The following is a 25,000-nucleotide window of genomic DNA, read 5'->3' as shown; positions in this document are numbered from 1 at the left end:
GAGGCAGAAAGGAGCAGGAGGGGCAGAGCTCAGGCTGCCCATTTCCAGGGTACTCACATTCATCTTCCACTGCCGGCTCCTTTCAGGGCATTTTGGGAGAAATCCCCAGGGTTGGGATGTCGGGAGTTAGGGATGCGCTTCCCCCTTCCCGCTGCCCATTCCTCCGGGATTCGCCCGTGCAGTTGAAAAATCCACTTTGAATTCCTTTGGCAGCCGAGATTCCAGCTGAACTCTGTGTCCCGCCGCCGGCGGAGGCGCTTCCGAAAGAATCTCCCCAAATCCAGGCGGATCCTTGGAGTCGGCGGAACCCTCGGGATGGAGGGAGAGCTCTTCCCAAGGAAAGCAGGATGCTGCTCTCTCCAAAAACAAAAAAAAAAATCCTCCCCCTTCACAAGCCTCGACCTTGCCAGGGAAATCCTGTCTGCCTTGAATTATTCATCCCTCTCCCCGTGCTGCTCCAGCAGACAATTCCAGGCATTAATATGCCATGACTTTTTTATCCTTTTGGGGTTATTTTTCCCCTCCTCTGCTTCCAAACTCACGCCATCCTGGAGCTGTTCATCAGCATTCCTGGGATTTCCCGGATTAAATCGGCGTCTCCAGCTTCTCCCAATTCCTTCCCCGGTGGGAATTAGCAGGGAAAAGCAGGGATAGCAGGGCTGGATCCAGCTGGAGCTCCTGCTTTTGGCAGCACTTTCCTGCCCGGGTATGAAATGCTGGGGAGGCTTCCAGCTCTGCAAGGAAAAGCCGTGCTGGGAATTCCAGGAAAAAACCTCGGGATTATCCTTCTGAAGGAATTCCGGTGGCAAATCCTGGTGGGTATCTGCTCCCCGTGGTATCTGCAGGGTGCATCCCGGGATTTATCCCTGGAATTTCGCTGTTTGTGGTAATCCCAGACCTGCTCCGAACTCTGGAAACGGATTAAAGTATCCAGAAAAATCCTCTTTCCTTCCTCACGGAGACCAGTTGGAATCTGGGGTGCCCGAAGCTGCTCCACGGTGGTCAAATCCCCAAATCCGCCCTTTCCCATGGAAAACCCCTTCCCATTGGAAGTGGGATGAGCAATTAGCTCATCACTAACGCTTCCCTCTGCTCAATTCAGGGCTGGAGAAGTTGGAATTCCTGCCCTGTTAGCTGAACTAAATGGCATTCCAGCAGCAGGGAACTTCAGCCAGTGAATCCCCGGCCTCAGTTCCTTGTGGTTTTCATCTTTTGGATTCTTTTCCATATTTAAGGCTGGCTCGTGGTTACCCTGGGCTGTGTCTGAGAGGAGAGGGGTGAAGGGTATCCCAAGCCATTCCAGGATGGAATTCCCAGGGTCCTGCAGCTCCAGTTTATCCAAAACAGGAACAGACAGATTCCAACAAAATCCCCCTTTTGCACAGATTTTAGAAAGAAGGGAATGCTGGAAATATTATCCCTATGGAGATGAAGATGCAGCTCGGGATGGGCTGTCCTCGGCTGGGGCAGGAGCCAGCTCTGGGATTGCTGGGCCAGGGAGCAGGGAACGGGCAGGGAATGGAGCAGGGAATGGAGCAGGGAATGGAGCAGGGAACGGGCAGGGAACGGGCAGGGAATGGAGCAGGGAATGGGCAGGAGGGAGAGCCGTGAGTGAGGGGAACCGAGAGGGAGAACAATGAGGGAGAGCCATGAGGAAGAGCCGTGAGGGAGAACCGAGAGGGAGAATTGTGAGGGAGAGCCGTGAGGAAGAGCCGTGAGGGAGAGCAATGAGGGAGGACCATGAGGGAGAACCGTGAGGGAGAATCGTGAGGGAGAGCCGTGAGTGAGGAGGGGAACCGTGAGGGAGACAGGGGAACCGGGAGGGAGAGCCGAGAGGGAGAAGTGTGAGGGAGAACGGAGAGGGAGAACAATGAGGGAGAGCTGTGAGGGAGAACCATGAAAGAGAGCCGTGAGGGAGAACCGTGAGGGAGAATCGTGAGGGAGAGCCGTGAGGGAGAGCCATGAAAGAGAGCCGTGAGGGAGAATCGTGAGGGAGAGCCTGAGCCCGCCAGGACAGGAGAGCCGAAAGGTGACTGGGGCAAAAGGGATAAAACACGGCCTGGCCCAGGGGAAAAGGGATAAAACAGACCCTGGGGCCTAGGCAAAAGGGATAAAACAGACCCTGGGGCCAGGGCAAAAGGGATAAAACAGGGGCTGGGCCAGGGGAAAAGGGATAAAACACGGCCTGGGCCAGGGGAAAAGGGATAAAACAGGGGCTGGGCCAGGGCAGAAAGCCTAACACTCATCCTCACCCCAAAAGACAAAAGCACAAGCTTCAAAAGCCCCAGAGTCAAAAAGCAACAGGCACAAGACCCCACAAACCCTCCCAAAGCCAGGTTGGAAAGCCCCAGGGGTTTGTGAGGCATTTAGTTTTGCTGCCCCTCCGGAGGCAGAGGAGCCTTTTCCCATGGGATTGCAGTGTCCCTGCAGGGGACAGTGTCCTCCGTGTCCCCGGGACGTGGCACTTCTGCAGACCCTTCCCCACGGGCCTCTCACAGCCAGGGCTGGGAAAATAATAATAATAATAATAATAATAATAATAATAATAATAATAATAATAGTAGTAAAGTAAGTTGGCTCCTCACAAGGGGATTGAACGGGTCTGTGGGAGCGGGACTTTGTGTTTTGTCCATTAAAAACCACTTCTCTCAGATCTTCCCTCTCTTTTAGCCAGGGTGAGTTTGTCCCTGATTGCCTCAGAATTAATTCATTAATGAACTGTTCACGATGGGCTACAACTCCAGGCACGGACAATTCTTTGGGTCCCTTAATCCTCATTTTCCAATACGGGATCAGGATTTTCCCTAATGGGTTTCTGCTAATTGCTTATGAGATCGGAGCACAAACAAACACATCCCTGATTCCACCTTCCTCTTCCCATTCCCATCCTGTGAGCACATCCCTTGGAAAAGGACAGGAAAAGGGGGAATGGCTTCACAGTGACAGAGGGATGGGTGGGATGTTGGCAAGGAATTTCTCACTGTGAGGGTGGAATGGATTTTCAACGTCTGGAAGTGTCCAAGGCCAGGTTGGAGCACAGGTGTCATAGGAAATTTAGAGATCATCCAAGAAAAATAAAAAATAGGAACATTTCTAGCAGTGAGAAGATTGCAGGAAGCTCAAAAATGGGGATTCATTTCCAATCATCAATCCTTGAAATCTGTCCATGGACTTCTCCTTTCCACAGGCTCTATGGATCGTGGGGAAAGGCAGGAAAATTCTCCCTTTTTTTTCTAAGTCAAACCACAAATAAAGCAATCCCAGACCAATATTCCAACCCTTAGTTCCATTCTGCCTTTTAAATTCCCTCTGGTCATAATTCACTTTTCCATAATAAAGCTTGGAAATCTCACCCCCACGAGGGGTTACTCCCTTAAATAACCCGTCCTGACTTTTAAAATTCCCTTTCTTAATGGACTAAAAGGAGCTAGGAAGGTTCCAGCAGCAGCTGTTGGGATGTTCTGCATCCTGACAGGAAATTCAGGCTGACACTTGGAGCGGGAGAATCCCAGGAGAGGTGTCCTCAGTGCCCTCCTCGAGCCTTTCTTTAGGTAAATTTTAATTTTTTCATGGATCAGCACAGCTGAAAAAGGGGCACAAAGTACTCTCTGTAAGGAAAAAAAAAAAAAAAAAAAACAAACCACAAAACTAAAATAAAAATGTAATTATTTTCTATCTTTTTTTTCTCATTGCAGTTCCTCAGGGATGTGTTTATCCTCGGGGGATTCCTCCCAGGAAGAGCCACAAGGCAAACAATCACTTCAAAGTTTAAAGGGAAAAAAAGGTGAGGAATGTTCAAGAGAGAATTTTTCATTTTCAAGGATTAAATGACGCTCGGCTCAAATAAAAACAAGGAAAATAAATCCCAGGAAAAAGGGAATAAATCCCAGAATTTGGGATGGATTCTAGGTCCATCTGCTGTTGGAAATATGGAAAGATCATCAATACCTCCAGCAGGGGCAGACTGGGGGAAAACCTCCTGAGCAAAAGTGGAGTGAAAAACACCCAGAGGGAATGGAAGAAAGAGAAAATAATTGGGAGAAAATTATTAAAAAAGGAAAAAACCCAAATAATCAATGGGGCAGTGGCACAAAAGGCAAAAAATTGGAGGGAAAAGCCCCAAAATTGAGATTAAAGGGAAGAAATTGAGCAGACAGGAAAAAAAAGCCTAGAAAAGGTCCACGTTGGAGCACAGTGACAGGAAAAATACAACAAAAAGCAGAAAAATGTACCGAAAAGTTGGAAAAATACTGCAAAAAATGGAAATTATACAGCAAAAAGGGAAAAAAACAGACCAAGAAGTTAAAAAAAATACAACTTTAGGTTAAAAAGTGAATTTATTTCCCACCTTGGCACTGGTAGAGCCTGAGCAGGGGCAGGATCAGCCTCATTCCCTTTCCCTGAATCCCTGCTTGGAAAAAAAAAAAGGGATTCCAGAGCAAGTGAGGCCTTTAATTATTAATTAGCAGGTGAGAATTAAAATTGGAACGAAAGCTTGGATAATTTAAAATAAACCTAAAGCAGAGCTGAGCTGCAGAGGGAGAGGGAGGGCTCTGGAAAAGCTGGGAAAAGCCACTCCAGAGGGATAAATAATTCACAGGGCTTTTCATTTATTCAGCTTTCTTTACTTTCTTAATGTTCCAGAGAGGGAAGGAGGGAGGGAAGGATGGGGATGAATGGCTCAGGCAGGAGAGGAGAGCCCAGCAATCCTTCTCCTGCAATTCCAGCATTTCATGACACATTTCCATCCCTATTTGACTCTAAAAGTGGGATTTTATATCCGTTTATATCCATGAGGTGTCGGAAATCAGCCCTCATTAATTAATTTATTCCTGGAGCCACAGGGCTGTGCCTTTCCTGGTGTCTCTGGGATGAGCACTCCGTGTTCCCAACCTCCTGCTCCGAGTTCCTGAGTCTGGAATGTCATGGAATGACAAAATAGGAAGAGCTCCAGGCTGTCCCAGTTTTGGAGAGGATGTGGAAGCACAGGAGCAGAGGGAATGTGGAGCTGCTACTTTCCCTCTCTTGCAATTCCAGCATTTCATGACACATTTCCATCTCTATTTGACTCTAAAAGTGGGATTTTATATCCGTTTATATCCATGAAGTGGCTGAAATCAGCCCTCATTAATTAATTTATTCCTGGAGCCACAGGGCAGTGCCTTTCCTGGTGTCTCTGGGATATTCCCAACCTCCAGCTCCTCATTTATTCCCCATCCTGTATTTATTTCTCGGGCTCCCTAATCAGGAGGAAACAAGTGATTAGCGCTGATGGGAGGCTAATCAAGAGATTAGCAGCGAGGACAATAAAATCAGGCAGGCAAAATCCGGTCCGGGTTTTCCCTCCAGCAGGCAACTCCATTCTGGCCTCTGGCCAAAATCGGGCCCGGGTTTTCCCTCCAACTGGATGACTCCATTCCGGACTCTGGGCAAAATCTGGTCTGGGTTTTCCCTCCAATTGGATGACTCCGTTCCGGACTCATTAATTAATCCCATTCGGGTTTTTTTTTTTTCCAACTGGGTGACTCCATTCCGGACTCATGAAGAAATCCCATCCGGGTTTTTTTTTCCAACTGGGCGACTCCATTCTGGACTCAGGGAGAAATCCCATCCGAGTTTTCCCTCCAACCGACTCCATTCCGCATTCCGTATTCCGGGAGAAAGGACACAAATGAAATCCTCCTGGAAATGCAAATTCCGCCTGGGACTACCAAAAAAAAAAAAGGATTTTGGGCTCCGGCAAAGGGATAAATTTGGGTTGGGAGGGGCTCAGGTGAGCTCAGAAAAGTGGAGTCAGCTTTAATTCCATGAATTGATTTGCATTTTTTGTGGTGGCATCACTTGACGGCGGTGACACAGCAAAATTAGGGATTTATTCATGGATTTGGGAGAACTTCTCACATCCTGGAGTGTGGTTTTATGGATGAAGAGTGGGATGAGAATGATGGAGCTGAACCCTGGAGCAAAGGAAAGGTTTGGAATCCACCCCAGATGGGATTTTCCCAGTGGTAGGAAGAAAACCAGCCCTAGGAATTGCTCAGTGACCACAAGTGCCATGGAGCCATTCCCAAAGCAGGAATTGATTGAGGAAAAGAAATCATCCCCCAGAAACCATCTCCAAAGCACATTTCCTGCAGGATTTCCTGAAGCACCCCAGATTCCCTTTGCTCTGTGCCAGAGGGGCAACTTTGATCCCAAATTCTGCTCCCTAAGGACAAATCCCGCTGGGAAGAAGTGATTCCTGGCTTTGAAAACGAGATATTTTTGAGCCCAAATAATTCCTTTGTGTCATTTTCAGCGTTTCAGTTTAGGGAATTGAAGGACTGAGTGAAACTGGTGGAGACCAGCACCAAAAAGATTCCCCCAGTTTTGATCTGAGGCCAATCCTCCACATTCAAACTGCAAATTGAGCCCAAAAGTTCTTAAACGGAGTGTCACTTTTCTTTTATAAAATAAAATAAAATACTTCAAAATTTAAAAATTATTTTTAATGTTTTAAATTTAATTTTTTTAAAATTTTAGATTTAACTTTTTAAAAATTTTAATAGTTTCAAATTTTCTTTTTAATTTTTAACTTTTTTTTAAACTCTGTTTTATTTTCCACCACATAAACCTTGCTCACCTCTGGTGACAGGAACAAATCTATCCACGGACACTTCCAGGGTGCTCCAATCCCACACCTGGCCACAGCTGGGTTGGGATAAAGAAAAATCAAGGATTTCAAGGCTTCTCTCATCCCATTGCTCCCAGCTCAGGAGCAAAAGCACCAGGATAAATTCCCCTCCCAGGAAACAGAGTTAAAAAATCCAGTGGCAGCACAAACTCTGGCCAGGATCTCCTGGATCCCAAAATACGAGGTGGCAGCAGCAGAGAATTTAATGAAGAATGAAGAACTTCTCAGAGCAGCATTGCTGAATGATTTTTTTATCACTGGAGAGGGGGGAAAAATCCCAATTTTCTTTGCTGGTTTCCATTTCTCCAACTCCTGTCGGCCAAAATAGTGAGGGGCACAGAAACTTTTCCAGTGAGATCTGGCAGATTTGTGGGAAAATAGATTCATTTGAGTTCCACACTTTTTACTGGATACTGTTCCTGGGAAGAGGATTTGCAGCTTCCCAGTGTCAATCTTTTCTAGGAATTGTTAATAAAAGTCAGATGTCCTGGGGGCTGAGGGAGGGCTTGTTGTTCAACGTTTCAAATCTAGAATTTTGTAATAATCCTTCCTTAATTCCATCAGCTCCCCAGCAGACAATGAAGGGGGAAGGATTTAAAGGAAGATCCTGGCAAAATGACTGAACATCCAACCTCCATCCCAGAGAAATCACAACCTTGGGAAGGAAATTCCTCTGAAAATTAAAGGTAAATGCCAATGGAAATGATTTAACCTTTCATATAAATATTTTCACTCTTTCCTCCCACCTCTTTTGTTTTGTTTTATCAACATCTTTTTGTTTGTATTTTTTTTTTTAAGTTGATCCAGGTATTCATATTCTGTAGGATATTTAAAATATTCCATCTTTAATTTCCCTCATTCCTTTGGAAGTGAAGCAGAGCTGAGTATTACACTCATTAATATTTCCATTTTAGCGTTTGTTTTTCATTATGGACAAAAGCCACTGCAGGAAATTGTTGTGTCCCCACCTCTGGTTTTTAACTTTCTCTTTGGGATTCCTGTTGGTTAGGAAGGAGCAGAGAATGGAGGAATTGAGAAGGAATTCAGGAATCTGGATCAGGTCCTTCTAAACTCATTTATTGAATAAATCTGTGATAAGAGATAAGAACATCACAGCAAATAAATATCTGCCCACAAAGGTTAAACTTCAGGCTGTCTCATTTGGAGAAAATCATTGTTTCCCTAAAATAAGCAACCCATTAAAGTGGGAAATAGCAGGAATAATTCCTGGAAGAGCCTCCATAGCTCTCCTGAGGCTGATCTTTATTGGCAGCCAGGGGAGCACGGCCCACTAATGGGACAATTTAAATGCATAACAGCTCCAATAAACTCCTTAAAAGGTGTCCCCACATTCCTTGTGTTGGTTCTCCCAGAAAATCCTGGATAACTCAGAGGCCTTCAAAGCAGGAGAAAATATTGTCCTGCCTGTCTCAGGCTGGGCCATGAGCAGTTCTGCCCTTACAGCTGGGATGGATTGTGGGGAAGGCAAAACTCAAATTCCCCTTTCCTTCCACGGGGCCTTGTTTTAAACAAACTCAAAAAAAAAAAACCCCAAAAACAAAAAAATGACTCAAAACTGTGTTTGTGACCACCCAAAATAAAACAATCTGCAGTAGTGGGGGAAAAATGCAAACTTTGGGGCAGCAGCTATGAGAGGAAAAGGTAAGGATTTAATATTTTGGGAGAAAATCCCTTATTTGGATTGGAAATAAGGGATTTCCAATTTGGAAATCCAAATTATTTGGAAATAATCCCAAATAGGAGCAGCTCCTATTTGTCTGATTGTTTGAAGGGTCACCCAAAACTGCACAATTTGGCTGTCCAGGCTCTCCTGAACACCAGGAGATTTCAATTTCTCCTGGTCAGATTGTCCAAAACCAATTTGGTTTTTTCCTGATCCAACTGTCCCAAATTTCCAGGAGGGTGTAATTAATCTGTCAGGTTAATTAGGCTCAGTTTTTACGTATATAACTTTTTCCCGGTTTTTGTGTGGAGGAAACAATTATTGGAGATTTAACAGCACCTCCATGTATTTGATCACTCCCAATCTTTACTCACTGGGTTTTTGCTCCTCACAAATTTGGGCTCTCAGAAAGCCGTGGCTGAAACGCCCAATTTTCTCCTGGAAAATTAAAAAGTAGGTCCTGGCTTTGCTCAGGAGCAAGACTTGAGGTAAATTAACTTTCACTTTGGGTTTTGATGGATGTTTAATGAGCCCAGCATTGTTCAGCTGGAAATCTTGGAGCTATTTTTCATCCCCAGCCTCTCCTGAGCAGCGCCTTTGACAGGTTATTAAGATTTTAGTGTCACTGTGGAAACATTTTTCCAGGCATCTCAGCTGTGATCAGGAGAGGTTCACTGCTCCTTCTCCATCTGCTGATCTCCTAAACCAGCTACATTTAAAAATTCAGCTTTTTTTTTTTTTTTCTTTTTTTTTTTTTTTTTTCTTTTTTTTCTTTTTTTTCTGTGGGGGAAATATTTAATAAGCAACGATTTGCAATCCTGGATTCTTTGTCCTAATGACCAAGCAAGGCTTTCCCATTGCTGAGGAAGGTGAATCAGGGAAACCTTATAAATATGATTGCTTAGCAAAGATTCTGAAAATATGAAACCTGTAATTGAAATAGAAATGAAAGCTGACTTTGAGTTGTAGGATACTGAGTCTTAGTTCCTACAGAACCTGAAAACAATGGTCTAGCTGCAGGAGAATCCCTTTGGATTGAACAATCCCTTTCTGCTGGCTGAGGGATCCAAAGGTCAATGTAGCAAAACAGAAGTTTAAAGAGTAGTTTTTAGAGTTTAAAATATAACACAGTATGGTGATATAGTAGTTCTTATAGGCTGTGTGTAGATTCTATAGGATTTTGTGTCTTGTGTTGGTTGGTCACTGTGAATTAGAATATTCATCACAAAAGGAGATATAATGGATTGTAACAAGGACCTCGCTCTCTTAACTCTCTTACCTCTTAACTCTTAACTCTTACCTCTCTTAACTCTCACCCTTCCTCTTCCCCCTGCCCTTTGCTCTCTCTCTCCCTTCTCTCTCAGCTCTCCCCCTGCTGTTCTCTCTCCCTCTCTCTTTGGGATCCCCTCCAGCCCAGGCTGGGGGCTGAAGGCAAGGCCCTTTTACCCAGACCCTTACAAAAAACCCACATGTTCTAGAATATCCAGGTTGGCAGAATTCCTTGTCCCAGCCATCTGTGGATTTGCCTACACCCCATGGTTTAACTGAGGTGCTGAAAGGGAGGAAGTTGAGTTATCAGTCCCTGGGGAAGGTCAGGCTGCTCTGATAAACTCCCAGATTATGGAGGCAGGGAGAGACTCATTTAGGGACTGATCCCACGGCATCCCTGTGCCCAGGGATCCAGGAGTTGGGGTAGCAGATGGATGCTGGATATTTGTGTTTTGCACGTGTCCATCCGGGTTTTATGGAGCAGGAAAACATCTGGATCATGCAATTATAAGTTACTTCATAAATGGAAATATTTGTATTAGGATACAGCTAATGTATGCATTTCCCATTTACATCAAGGTGAATTCCCAAAACCTCAGGTGATTTCCATGTTATAAGTGAAATTCCACAGGAATTAGATTTACCTCCAGCAACTGATTTAACCAAGGAAATAAACAACATTTTGAGAGACCTTCCCCGTCCCTGGGAGTGTCCAAGGCTAGGCTGGACAGGGCTTGGAGCACCAAGGGATGGGATTTAAGGTCTCTTCCCACCAAAATCCTCCTGGGATTCTGGGAAAACACAGGAGGAGCAAAAAATCCAACATATTGAAAGTTCACTTTTAGACATTTGAGTTTCTGACATGGATCAATCCAGAATATGCAGCCCTGCAGCCAAGCCAGTGCTGGAATTACAAACACACCTCATTCCCTTTGGTTTGGCTGCTCCACGACTGGAGAAGACACTAAAATAAATAACAAAATGAGGAAAACACACCATAAACCAATGTCATGCTCAGGTTCCTGTTCAGCTTTAAATGGGAAAACCCCAACATCGGGTTATGCCAAAATGACTTTTAATTCAACTTCACAAAAAAAATTGACTTAATTAGAGTTTATACTTTCACATTAAAAAAACAAAAAAACAAAAAAAACCAAAAAAAACCAAGTAAACCTCTTGGAAATGCCCCAGTTTGGGACTAAACCCAGATTTACCTAATTAAACCTGCCCCAACCTGATTTGTCCTGTCACACTCTAAGCAAGACCCTTCTCCAGCCTTCCCTCTCTTTATGCTCCTGTTGCTGCAATAAAACATTTCCTGAAGCTCATGTGTCCCAGATGAAATTCCATGAGTTTTTAGGACCTTTTCCAGCATTGGCATCAACCCTTCCAGCAGACAAAGTTCCACTGTGTGGCAAAGGCTGGAAACAAAGGACAGTGGTGCTGCAAAAAGCCAAATAAAGCCCTTCAGTGCTGCTGGAAAATGCATCCATTGACAGCCAGCAGCTCTGCAATTCCTTTTTCATGGAGAGAGGAGTCGGTGACAGCCTCTCATTTCTTTGCCATGATTATCTCATGGTGGGCACAGCCTTTAATAAATGAAATGATTCTTTTTTTTGTGTGTGTGTGTCAGAGAGCGGGCTTTAAAATAAAAGCGTGGAAAAGATAAATCCCCAAAGCAAGGACAGCTGAAAGGACACTGCCACAGAAGGTCTGAGTTTATGCTCTGAGGGAAACTAAGTGGGAACATTTGGAATTAAAATATCTCCTCTCTGGGGTAAAAAAAAAAAAAAAAAGAATATTCTTAATTTTCTGGATCGTTAAACTCCTCCTGGAAAACGAGTTAAGGAACTCTGGGATATTTTTACAGCATCGAGGGTGTAGGGATTTTTGATGATGTGATGAGACAGGCTCAGATTTGCAGGGAATAGTGGCCTCCTAAAAATTCCTCTAAGAGGGAGCAAGAATCCTTGGGGGAAAGGTCACAATCCAGGCACTGAATTGTCCAATTCCATTTCTTTTGGGATAAGGAGCAGCAAAGGATCTGTTGCATTAGCAGAGAATGAAGGAGTTCCTGCAGATGGACTTAACAAAGAAATGTATCAGGATTAAAGGCATGGAATGGGAATTGGGACATGGAAAAGCCAGGCTGAGATTTGTAGGTGCTGATTCCAAGCTCCTCTGAGCCTCAGTGTTGTGCTAGAGGAGATTTAGGACTCCATCAAAGGTTTGGGGCTTTTTTTTCCCCCCAGAAATGGGAAGAGACAAACAAAAGTCCAGCCTTGCCCTAACCCATGGAACTCCACCCCACAAAGCAAATTTAGAATTATTTTGGGAGAAAATCCAGGAAATATTTGACTGTCAGGAAGAAAACTATCAAAATGGCCCCAAGTGGGCAGGAAGGCACAGCAGGATTCCCAGTCTTGGGAGAGACACCACGGCCATCATTTCATGGAATCACAGAGTCCCTGAGGTTGGAAAAGACTCCCAAGATCAAGTCCAACCAACCATCAACCCATGTTCTCCACTAAATAATGGTCTCAAGTGCTACATCCACATGTTTTTGGAGCATTTCCAGGGATGGCGAATGCATGAACCCACCACTTGCCTGGGCAGCCTATTTTAATTTCTCTACATCCCAAAAAAACACAGCTCTGGACTAAAAATACTGAATTCTCCACGGCACATCCATATTCCCTTTCCATTTCCTTCGAGGTAGGAAATCTGTTCCTGAAATATGGCTTCAAGATTTCATATTTAAGTTTGCATCCCAATTTTGCAAAATTAAACACAGGGGACGAGATAAATCCCCGGCATTCTGGGAAGCACAGCAGGTTTCTACAGGAGAGGGAAACAGCACTGCAGTGTTCATAAATACCATGAATTCAGCATGGGAAATATTATGACATCTTCATCTAATTTACATAATTTACATAAAAATAAAATTACAGGGGAATATTCAATTCCTGCATGCAAAGCCTTCTCTTCCTTTCCCTCCCTGAATGAGATTCTCCTTTTGCTTCTCAGTGGATTTTATCCAATATCTGGGATTTCTGGACACTGACATAATCAAATCTAACAATAATTTGATTTTCTTCTGAGCTCCTCAGAGCACCAAAGCGATTTTATTATTCTGAAGATAGTTTGAAAGCGTCTTTATTGAAGGCCCATAAATGTCTGTAAAGCTATCTCGGTGCCAATGGATCAAGAATACTCCTGAAATTCCTTGTACCTGAAAAATCCATTTGGAACAGCTTCTCCTGTATTGAGTTCCTGTCTGGAGCAGCTGATTTAAGCAGCTGATAGAGGATGGCAAGTGGCCCATTCATTGTGTTATCATTTTATACACTCTGTCCATAAAACCCCCAGGAGAAGGATGGACTGTCTGTCCATGAGAAATAATCCACTGGCTGAGGTTTATTGGAACAGCGATGGAATTTTAAACACCTTGGAAAAGCCAAAGCCTGGCTGCTGACACGACTGGAGCAGCGTTTCCCGAGCTCGGAATGAGAGGAATTAATGCAATTAAAGCAGCACCTTAATTAGGAAGTGGAAACAAGGGTTTAGTTGGAAAAACAAGAGCTCCTTAATTTTCAGCTAATGAAGGTGTACACAGGACGTGGGGAATTCGTTATTGGAACAGCAGGAAAATGTCAAATGTAATAAACCACAGGAATATTCCAGAGTTCACCTCTGGCTCTGGTGTTCCCAGGTGGGAATTGCTCAGCTCCCAGCATTTTCCTGTTGGCCTGGCCAACAGGAGGGAAAATATTTAATTCAGTGTCGGCAAAGAAGGGCAAAACAAGGTCAAGATTTCAGAAGCTGCCAGTGAAGGGAAGTTCCAAGCACAGTCCGAGGGATAAGGACACAAGTGGGGTGTGAGGTGATCCTGGCACTGCTAAACAAAATCTTACTGCAGAAAAAATGGGAAACCCCTCCAAAATTCAGTTATGTGGGTAGGACAGAGGAGTTTGGGGGAATTTTGGGGTTCATAAAGGCTGACACTTTCAAGGAAAGGGAGAAAGAGCAACAGAAGTTCAAAAACGGCAAACCAAGTGATGCAATCAAACAAATCATGGAAGTAATGAACAATCCAGAATAAATCCCAAAGTCCACTGCTGGGCTTAGATCTCGTAAAGACCTTTGCTAAGGGTGGCTTTGCCAAAAATTATTGGTGTGAGAGATGGGGTTGGGAGAAAATCTGAAGATCTGAATAACTCCAGCATGGGAATCCCCATTAACACAGGATTTAATCGGGTTTTAAATTAGGATTTAATCGGGTTTTGTTGAAGACCTGAATAACTCCAATGTGGGAATGTCCATGAAAAAAGGATTTAACCAGGTTTTAAATCAGGAATTAATCAGGTTTTGTTGAAGACCTGAGTAACTCCGATGTGGGAATGTTCATTAAAGCTGGATTTAGGGAGGTGTTTGCTGAGGAGCAAAGCTGCCCAACCTTCCTCCCAAAAGCATCACCCGTGGTTGGGCTCAGCTCCAGGATGGGCAGAGCAGGTGGGACATGAACCACCACCACCAGGGCACCTCCCTGCTGCTCACTTTGGGCTCTTCGTTAAAATTAAAATGGCTTTTTGCACCCCCAGTGTGATTTTTTCACTCCCTTGAAGTAATTCCCAAAGAAATTACGGCTTTTTCCTTAAATGTCCTCCCTGAAATGTCATTTATGTCTTCCTAATGACCTTTAGCTGACCCCAAGAAGTCATTTCACAGGAGAAAAATTGCCTTGAAAAATGGAGTTACTGACACAGAGTCAGAATCTCCCAAAAACCAGAATAATGATTATTATTTGCTTAAATTCCAAGCAGCGAAGTAGCTCAAATCATATTTATTCTCACAAAAATGGACTTTTCTGGTGTATTTACTCTGAAAATTCATTTTAGGAGCAGAAATCAATACTGTGCCCTTTGGGAGGAGATAATCTGGATATATTTGGGAAGATCCACTGTTCTGTAATAGACCCCATTAAAGTGCTGCTGTCACATTTCAGTGGTGATAGAGCCACTAAAATAATTTAATGGCTCGGGATGGGGCAATTTCCATTGGATTTTTCCTCCATCCCAGTAAGTTTCTATTAAATATATTTTATACAACTAACTCCTCCTGGTCTAATCACGGACTTTATTGTCCATTACTTAAATTTCTTACAATTTCCCCTCCTTTTTGGTCCCATGAAAATATAATTCATTCCAGGCAACCAAGATAATTCCTTGTGGGAAACCTGTGGTTGGAAATCTCCCAGTCTCAAAGAATTCCATGCTTCCCATTCCAAACCCATTCCCATTTCCTGCCCTGCTCCAGTATTTCACTCTGGATTGAGCTGTTTGATTTCTGTCATCAGCAGCGCTTGGGAAGGGGACAACAAAAGCCCTCATAATTTTGGATATGCCAAATCCTGATATTCCAAATAATTCCTGGGAATTGTTGGTGTGCTCTCCTCATCCATGCCCAGCTCTCAAATCACCAACTCCCAAAGCTGTGATCCCAGAGGGTCTCACTGGAAACTTGACATATTTTAGGATATTTTAGTGGCGTATCCTAAACAGCAGGAAAAGACGGGATCATTCCCAGCCTAAAGAAATCAAGCCATTGTCATCAGTCCCAAAGATTGCAGATGCCCTCAGCAAAGCTCACGGCTCATGGAGTAGAGAATCATGGAATGGTTTGGAGTGGAAGGGACCTCAAAGGTCATCCAGTCCCACAGGATGCTCCAAGCCCTGTCCAGCCTGGCCTTGGACACTTCCAGGATTCCAGGGGCAGCCACAGCTTCTCTGGGAATTCCATCCCAGCCCCTCCCCACCCTCCCAGGGAATAATTCCTTCCCAATATCCCGTCTAACCTTGCCCTCTGGAAGTTCCTCAGACAAAGGAAATTCTGGATTCTCAGTGTGTTGTCACAGGGCTGGAGAGAAACCCCACAAGAGCTTTCTGCGATGGTGCACATCTGCTCTGCACCCTCCTGCTTAATGAAGCATTAAAGTCTTCATTAATATTAGTTTCATTTGAGGACCTGGCTTTGTAAAAGGGAGGCAGTGGAATTTCCCTGCTGTGGGAACAAATAAGATATTGTAGGTAGAATTAGCTTAGAAAGGATTTATAAAGGATTCAGCCAAATTTCCTGAAGTGGGACATAAATAAAACTATTTTTGAGACCTCTCATCGATACCCACCAGAGCCACCTCACTGTGAACCTTCACAGAGCTAAATCCACCCCAAAACCCAAAAACCTGTTCTCAAGTGTCACAAGCAGCCAAATATTCCCCCAGAAACATCATTGGAAATGTTTAATCAGGGGTTTTATCATCCACCAAGATAATTTCTGGATTGATTTTGCTGCTGCTGAACCACAAGTACTCAAGTTGACATCAATAATCACATCAATACCCAAGCTTCAATACACACAACACAAAAAAGAAGGAATAATTGGTGTTCTGCTCCCACCAGCAGAAAGAGGGTCCTTTTGAATCCCAGCAGTCGAAATCCCATGGGATAATATTTGTAAGGGAGTTAAACTTGGATAATCATTGGGAATGATTATGTACAAAAATCAACACAAACTCAACAACTATTTCTCCATGAAAAACCCATTTAAAAAACAAATTCCATGTTGGGCCACAGCACAGTGAATTCCCTGAGCACATGGAGAACTGAGATTGTCCAAAGCCAACGGGAGGGATTGAAAACAACATTTTTTTCCATGTTCCCTTCATTCCAAGCGTTGTCTGACAGCCACATCAGCGTTAATGTTTCTCCCCAGCCCATCAAATATTTGATTTCTAATTAAGGCCTTTTCATCTCAGTTGGATTTGTCTCCCTCATCTTTAATTATGTTTCCATCCACGCCGCTCAAGAGCAAGGATTTGCATTTTTACATTGTATAGAAATCACATTGTAAATATTTATCAGACGGTTCCCTCTCTGCTGCTGCTGGATTTGGGAATTCAGGCTCACAGGAAAGAGGGAATGTTCCCCACATTAACACCCCCTTGTTAGGATTTCACTGCCTCCCATACATTGATTTTCCCTCTCCCTCAATTTCCCATTGCTCCTGTCCCTGCAAAACACACCTGGGAATGTCACAGACACCGGTGGGAAAATGGGATTCTCCTGGGAGACCCAGGAACACACAAAGGCTGCAGAGAGATTTTGTTCTATTTTAGAACCAAACCTTAATAAATCACTGAGGAAAGTCCCGGATTTGAAGGTACCACATGGGACAGGAAGAATAAATGGGTTTGGGGCAGAGGAGTTCAATCCTGGCTCTTTTTTCTTCCTGGATATTTCTGTGGCATCAACCGATGGAGAAAGAGTGGGGAAAGAACCATTCCTGTTTGGAAAAGCAGGTTTTGTGTGGTTACAGCTTTTTAAAAAAGCATTTCTTGGTCGGAAGTTGCCTATTGGAGCACTTGGCGCCAACCAAAAAAACCGGAATTTTACGGAATCAGTTCCAGCCATTCTCATGAGCAGCCCAATGACTTTTAGGCGAGGACAAGAGGTGCTTTGCCAGGGTGGAAGGCCAGGAGTGACAGGGCTGGGAAAAGATCCGCGTTAAAGGGCAGCGAGCCTCGAGTCCCGGCCGAGGAGCGGGAGAACCGCGCCGCTGTCCGCGGTGCTGAACGGCCGAGCCCCGCCACCGCATCCCGGGGACTCCGCTGCTCTCCCGGGCAGGGTGGGAACGGGGTAACACATCCTCCTGGACACGGAATGATCCCTGAGACACCACCACCGACCCCTGGATCCGCTGCTCTCCCGGACAGGATGGGAGCGGGGTAACACATCCTCCTGGACACGGAATGATCCCTGAGACACCGCCACTGATCCCTGGACTCCCACTCCTCTCAGCAGCCCAGCAGGATGGGAGCGGGGTAACACATCCTCCTGGACACGGAATGATCCCTGAGACACCGCCACCGATCCCTGGAATCCGCTGCTCTCCCGGACAGGGTGGGAACGGGGTAACTAACACATCCTCCTGGACACGGAATGATCCCTGAGATCCCGCCTGGAATGCTGCACCCAGATCCGGTGTCCTCAGAGTAAGAAGGACGTGGAAGTGTTGGAGCAAGTCCAGAACAGGCCGTGAAGCTGATAAGGGGACTGGAGATCTTTCCCTATGGAGACAGGCTGGAAAAGCTGGAGTTTTTCAGCCTGGAGAAGAGGAGGTTGTGTGCAGAGCTCAGCGCTCCTTCCAGAATCTGAACGGGGATACAGGGAGGATGTGGAGAGACTTCACTGGGAAGTGGAGTGACAGAACAAGGGAATGGATTCAAGCTGAAGGAGTGGAAATTTAGGTGGGATATTGAGCAGGAATTCCTGGCTGGGAGGGTGGGCAGGGCTGGCACAGGTGCCCAGAGCAGATCCCTGGCAGTGCCCAAGGCCAGGATGGACACTGGGGCTTGGAGCAGCCTGGGACAGTGGGACGTGTCCCTGCCATGGCAGGGAGTGAGATGAGCTTTAAGGTCCCTTCCATCCCAAACCAATTTTGGAGGGAAAAAAAAGCAGAAACCCTTCTAGGAAGGGAAGTCTTAGCACTTTTCTACACAGTAACAAAAATGAAAACATTTACAAGCAACAGCATTATTTCAAATCTGTTACACGTCTGTCTTCTAATTTCTTTTTAGCAGAAAAGAACACACAAAACGAAAACAAAGGGAAATGAGGACAACCTGTGTGCTCCTCATCCCATAACCTGAGCAGTGATCAATAACAGATCTTTTCCAACAGTTAAAAATCTCTTTACACTGCACACACACAAACCTTGCTTTGCTACAAAGCAGCAGCCAAACAGGAATTCTCCATTTCCTGTCTCATCCCTCAAGCTCTGACATTCCATCCGTTCCCTCAGTCCTCTCCATGGGGAAGGCCCGGGACAACCCCGAGTTCTACTCCACAAACACTCGGGGATGGAGCTGTGACCTTCTCCCCACAAACACAGAACTCCCGGATGCCCTCACTGAACTCACAGACATCCCAAAATCTCCGTTTCCAAACGGGATTAGTGCTGGAGAAGCCTCGGAGCGTCCCTGCGCAGGGTACGAGGGACCTCTGGTGGAAGCAGATTCCAGCGGCAGATAAACATTTATATCCTCGTTAATTCCTCTAATTAAAGGAACCAAACCTCTTTAATCCTTGAAACATCAGTGTCTAACTCAATATTCCAGCCCACTTTATCCTCCTGCTCTCCAGCTCCCAACTAAAAATAAAGCAGTGCCCTCAGGAATATTTTATGAAATTCTGTCAAGCACTGTGTTCCAAAATAAACCTGCTGGAAACAGCTTCACTTTGGGCCTGGATCAACACTTGGATCAACACTGGAAAGAGTCAAATTATCCCCAAAATTCCAAGATCAGAGTTTTTAGTGTGGAAAAGCTCTGTTTGATCAGGGCTTCACATGATAAAAGTCACTCCAACTTTGCAACTCAAGGCAGAATTGAGTCTGTTCAGCTGGAAGAAAACCACTAACAATAATTCCCAGATTTTTGTAGGGATTTGGAAGTCACCAAATGCTGTCCTGTGAGTGACAACAGCCACTGGCAGTCAGGATCCAACCAGTCTGTTCCCTCCTCAGGAGCAGGGAGACATTTCCTCCACCACACAGCACGGCAATTCCTGCTCCAGGAATTCCTGAATTATTCCATGCAGTCTGTATTATTCCAGTCTGTAATTCCTTCAAATCTTGTCTTCTATCATAAAGCTGAAGGCAACATTTTCAGATCCTGTATTTATTTATTTATTGACCTAAAAGTCCCGATTCAGAGACACTCACAGAGCTGTTTGTGTCCCAAAAATGGGATCTGTATTTTGGATTTATTTAGGGAGACCTCAAAAAGAGAAATGAAGCCTCCAGCTACTAGTCAAGGCGGAATATTTATTCCAAAATAAAAATTAATTTTGAACCCCTAAATCAACTTCTCAAAGTCTCTTTTAGCAAATATAAAAATCAATCAACAAAACCAAACCAAAAATCAGCCAAGAAATCACGTCTTTGCATAAAAAGCACCACAGTTTGAGGGTTTTTTGGGAACACAATATCCTAAACACACAGGACACAAGACCACTTGGAAGCAGCTTTTTTCCATCAAGAATCACCTCCAAAACCTGCTGAAATCCACGTCTGATTTCCAGTCTCACATCCTGATGAGCCAACAAGAGGAATCTCTGCCTGGGGCTCATATGAAACGCCAAAAAAATCCCTTTTTTAACCCATTATCAACCCAGTGACCCCACAGCTGAGCTTTCGCTTATCCCAAATCCCAAAAGGAAGTGAACAAAGGAAAAAGGAGAAATCCCAGGTGGACTCACGGGGCTGCTGCTGTCGGAGAAGGTGTTCATGCTGATGGATCTGCTCATCTTGCCCGATGCCGGCGACCTTGGGGACGTTGGGGACCTTGGGGACATTGGGGACGTTGGGGACGGGCTGTGCTTGTCCCGTAGCTCCGGGGATGGGGACAGGTCCTGGCGCTGCAGGTGCTCACGCCATGCTCTCTGGATGCTGAGGGAATAAAGGATTTCAGTGCAGATCCCTGGCTCCAAACGTTGGGACTGCATTTTGTTTTCCTGTCTGGGTAAGGATCACACGGAGCTGCCTCTGTAGGGTTTGTATCAGGCACCATCGGGGTAATTTAGGATATTTATTGAGGAGAATCAGGGAATTTTGGAGTGGTTCAGGTTGGAAAGGACCTTAAAGATCGTCTGGTTCCAAACTCCTACTGTGATACTCAGAGTCCAGCCCAATCCCAAACCCTGTGGAAGTGATTTCAGTTGAGGCCACCCAGAACTTGGAATTTCTCTGTATCTCACCATAAAAATAAAAATATCCATTTGTCCATGTAAAGGAATTAACGAGCTTCTACATCTTGTTTTTATACCACACTTCTGGTTATAATTCAGATACAACTGGATTTTGAGAGCCAGAGCAGTATCATGCAATTATGGAACCTCAGACTGATTTCAGTTGGAAAATGTCCGCTCATTCCATCTCTGCCTTGGGCAGGAACAATTTCCACCATCCCAAGTTGCTCCAAACCCCATCCAACCTGGCCTGGAACAATCCCACCACTTCTCTGTAGGATTAGCTCCTTGTAGGATTTTTAAGCAATTGAGGGTTTATTCACTGGGACGAGCAGTATTTCCATATTTATATTTCCATATTTATATTTCCATATTTATATTTCCATATTTATATTTCCATGTGTTTCTATTTTAAAGCCGGAGAATAGATTCAGCTTAAATCATAATTACCCTCCTAGAAAACTCCCTGAAAAATTGATCCTTTCGTCTGGCTTTTATTTGCATGACAAAAAAGCTTAAAAGATACTGGGTTTTAATTTGGAACTTCATGTTCTTTTAATATTTTAATATGCATTAATATTGAATGGCCTGTAAGTGAGAAGGTGTTGGCTGGATGGAGGCGATGGAGGATCCGTGCTGGGAGAGGCTCCAAAAGGAATCCTGGACTCTGATAAATACGTGGGGAAGTTCTAATTATTCAAGATCAACACTTTCAGAATAACTGACTCCAGGGGAAACTCCGTATCATGTCATGTACAGCAAAAAATTAAAATTAATCTGTAATTCAAAGAGGAGGTTGATTTAGGGTATGAGGAAAGATTTATTTCCATGAAGGTGGCAAAGTGGGAGATACCCCATCCCTAAAAACACCCCAAATCAGCCTGACACCCTGCCCTAATTGAAGCCATCCCTCCTCAGGGCTGGACTAAAAGGTCTTTAAAGGTCTCTTCCACCTCAAACCATTCCATGATTCCATGGTTCAGTGGCATTTGGGAGTTTGGGAGCTCAGACCTTGAGTGTGTCCAGCTCTGGGATCTCAGTTCAGGATGGACACTGAGTGCTGTGTCCAGCTCTGGGATCTCAGTTTAGGATGGACACTGAGTGCTGTGTCCAGCTCTGGGATCTCAGTTTAGGGAGGACACTGAGTGCTGTGTCCAGCTCTGGGATCTCAGTTTAGGATGGACACTGAGTGCTGTGTCCAAGGGAAGTATAGGCTGGGTATTAGGAAAAGGTTTTTTACAGAAAGAGTGATTAAATACTGGAATGGTCTGCCCGGAGAGGTGGTGGAGTCACCATCTCTGGATGTGTTTGAGGAAAGACTGGATGTGGCACTGGGGCCATGGTTTAGTTGAGATCTTGGGGTTGGGTTGGACTCCATGACCTTGAAGGTCTCTTCCACCTGCACATCCTGTGATTCTGTGATTCCCGGAGCCCCGGGATGCACTTCCCTCCCTTCCCGGCGGGGCACTAGGGGTCAGCGTGTGCCTTGGCTGAGCACCGACATTTTCCCCAGGAAATCCCGTTTTTCCCAAGCCACAGGACTGTGCTGCACCCCCAGAGCAGGAATTCTGCACTTCCAGGGTCGCTCCTTCCAGAGCATCCCTCAAAAACTGATGTTGGATGGGAAAAACGCCACGGAAAAGGCTCTGTGCTGCCCTTCCCTCCTCTGTACACACGGGGAAATCCAGCAGATTCCCAAATATTCTTTAGTTACACAGAGGAAATGACAAAATTAGGGCAACACTGATGTTTAATATTTGAAACTTGGTTCAAAGGGAATCCGTGTGGTTCTGTGATTCATCCCAGGATGATTTGGGTAAGAAGGGAATGTAAATCCCATCCCATTCCCACCCCTGGCCATGGCCAGGGTCACCTCCAATTATCCCAGGCTGCTCCCAGCCCTGTCCAGCCCGGCCTTGGGCACTGCCAGGGGCAGCCACAACTTCTCTGGGAATCCCATCCCAGCCCCTCACCACCCCCCCAGCCAGGAATTCCTTCCCAAAATCCCATCTGTGCCTGCCCTCTGTCCATGGGAAGCCATTCCCTGTGTCCTGTCCCTCCATCCCTTGTCCCCAGTCCCTCCCCAGCTCTCCTGGACCCCTTAGGCCCTGGAAGGCCACAGTCTGCTCATTTTGGAGCCTTCTCTATTTTCCAGGCTGAACAATTTGAATTTTCTCAGCTCCACATGCTGAAACATAGAGAATTTAGTTAATTTGCTAATTGGAAGCTCTTTTATCCAGTTACACAGAAACCCAGGATGGGTCCAGTGTGGATCCTGGAGCTCAGGAATTGGACACCCTCAGCTGCATTCCAAGGCAGACCCAGGATTTTTCCTTACTCACATTTTCACTTTGGATTCCAAGGGCTGGAGGTTGATAGGATATTCCTGGATATTGTTCTCTTCATCCATGGCGAGCTGATGGCTACAGGAAAGAAAAGGAAATGAGTTTAACATGTTCCAGCCTGACATTCCTGCAATCCTGTGGATGAATTCCATAATCTGGACAGGAACAAACAAGAGCTGCTGATCAGAAGGTGTTGCTGTCTTTGGAGGAAGTTATCTGGATCTCTGTGTCCACCTCCCAACAAAAAATGGGAATTTGGATCCAGTTTTCCAGTGACAACCTGCCTGAATCCCTGTTTTAAATCTCCCAGCTGCCACAGCTCCAGGGACAGGCACAGCCAGTGAAAGAGCTGCTGGAAATAAAAAAACCCACCAAAACCAAACTGGCAAATCTAACAGATATTCCTGCTAAATTAACTTCCATCCCCACGGCCACACTGGCAAAACTGGAGAGGGAAATGGAAAGGAACAATGGGAATTCTGGCAGCAAATGAGTTACAGCAGCAAAAAGCCCCAGGGGGGAGTGAAGAATAAATTCTTTGTAATAAGTGATGGCCGAGGAGTTGCTGCTGGGAGCTGATGGCCTGAAGAAAACAATTTGAAAATGCTGGAAATTCCCAATCCAGCCTCAGGGAGCACTGGCCTGGATGGGAGCAGCAGCAGCATGGATTGAATGGCAGCTCTTGGCAGGGGAATTCGGGAGATCAGATCCCAACCCGGGGGATTGTTTTGAGATTTTACTGGGCACTCTCTGATATTGTTGTCAGAAATTATCCTCTTGTAACTAAAAATAGGGAATGTTGATGGGAGAAAGGCAAAATTTGGGATATTGTCTGTGCCAAAGAGGATCCCTCAGCAAAGGTTTCATGCCTTGGAAAATCCATTTTGCTTTCTGAGATATTTTGGAAAAGGCACATTTACCTTTGGAGCGAGTCTTTGCCATCATTGACTTGTTCCAGAGTGTGCTGGAGCCTCCTGAGTTCTTCCTGCAAGGAGAGAGAGAAAAAAAAAATCATTATTTTTATTGGAAATCCTTGGAGATTCCCTCCGAGCCTCAAGACAAACCAAGTTTTGTGTCAGCCCCCTAAAAAACCCAATCCCTCAGGTGCCACCTATGAGATTTCAAACTTAGAAATCCATAATAATGACAAAGGAGCTGATATTTCGTTGATAATGCAGCACAAGTTTGAAAGGAAATATCAGAGCTACAAAAATAATACACAGATTAAAAGAGAGACATTTTCTGTCCCATCTTGGGTGTCTTTGATTCTGAAGATGCTTTTGGGAAGAGCACAGCTCCCTTTGTTCTGCAATCAACACTTCATCAGGCTCTTCATTAGGAGATTTCCAGCCTGCACCAGCTCCTGTTCCAGCAGCAGAGGTGGCACCAGTTTATTGTGGCAGATGTGGAGTTGGGAATCCCCACATCCACGGTAATTCCCAGGAAAAACCCGTCCCTGGCGTTCAGCACAGAGGTTTGGCTTAAAAAAATGGAACTTTTTTGAGGCCCAGCTCAGTTCAGAGATAACCACACAACCTTTCCTTCTCCCACGTTTTCCCTCTGGCAGTTTTTCCAGCCTCCTCCAGAGCTGGGTACAGTAATTTAGAATGTGAAAACAATTTGCAGTTGACTTTATCCATAGCTCAGGGTGCCAAAAGCTGCCTGACTTCCATAAATCACTCCTGGTGTTTGACATCATTTTCTATTAACCCCGGGGTGAAGACTGAACAGGGAACAAAAAAAAGCAAAAGCCAAAATCGGTTGTGACGTTTTTGACTATTGTGAATTAAACATCACCGGGCAGTGCCTCTAAAAGCCGGGATAAAAGGCAGCTCTGGAAGGGGCGCAGCGAATTTTGCATAATTGGGAAGAGGAGGAGACAGGAAATCGATCCTAATTTCAGTTGGGCGTCATTAACTGTGGGATATCGATCGGGGCTCCTCGCAGCCGGATTTATGGAGCTGCCCGTGGTGCTGAGCCCGGGGAAAAGGGGATGGACACTGCGGGGACACTGAGGGGACACGGACAGCCGGGATGGTGCCACCCCCAGCTCCCCATCCCACCCGGAGCGAGCCGGGATCTCCAGGGAATTAAATTGGAAGGGATCCATGCTGCTGTTGGAATCCAGGATGAGTTACGGTGCCTCTCAGAGCCCGGAGAAAACAAATAAATTCTGGAATTTCCTGGGCTTTGTTTTTCCCCTCCTTCAGCTGGATACAGACGT

The 25,000-nt window shown here is 45.2% G+C and overlaps 1 protein-coding gene across 1 annotated transcript; it reads right to left on the bottom strand.

Moving 5' to 3' along the window:
- Window positions 1-17,751: 17,751 nt before the first annotated feature.
- On the bottom strand, window positions 17,752-23,922 carry IQCJ (IQ motif containing J). The gene is made up of 4 exons (XM_066326415.1): window positions 23,697-23,922; window positions 22,774-22,854; window positions 19,943-20,132; window positions 17,752-17,835 (listed from the first exon to the last, which is right to left on the bottom strand). Exons 1-4 carry the CDS (start codon window positions 23,789-23,791, stop codon window positions 17,752-17,754), a joined length of 450 nt encoding a protein of 149 aa, XP_066182512.1. The 5' UTR covers window positions 23,792-23,922.
- Between the last annotated feature and the right edge of the window lie 1,078 nt (window positions 23,923-25,000).

This window comes from Sylvia atricapilla, chromosome 10 (genome assembly GCF_009819655.1).
Source record: "Sylvia atricapilla isolate bSylAtr1 chromosome 10, bSylAtr1.pri, whole genome shotgun sequence".
NCBI lineage: Eukaryota > Metazoa > Chordata > Aves > Passeriformes > Sylviidae > Sylvia > Sylvia atricapilla.
This window is presented reverse-complemented; position numbering and strand designations above follow the sequence as displayed.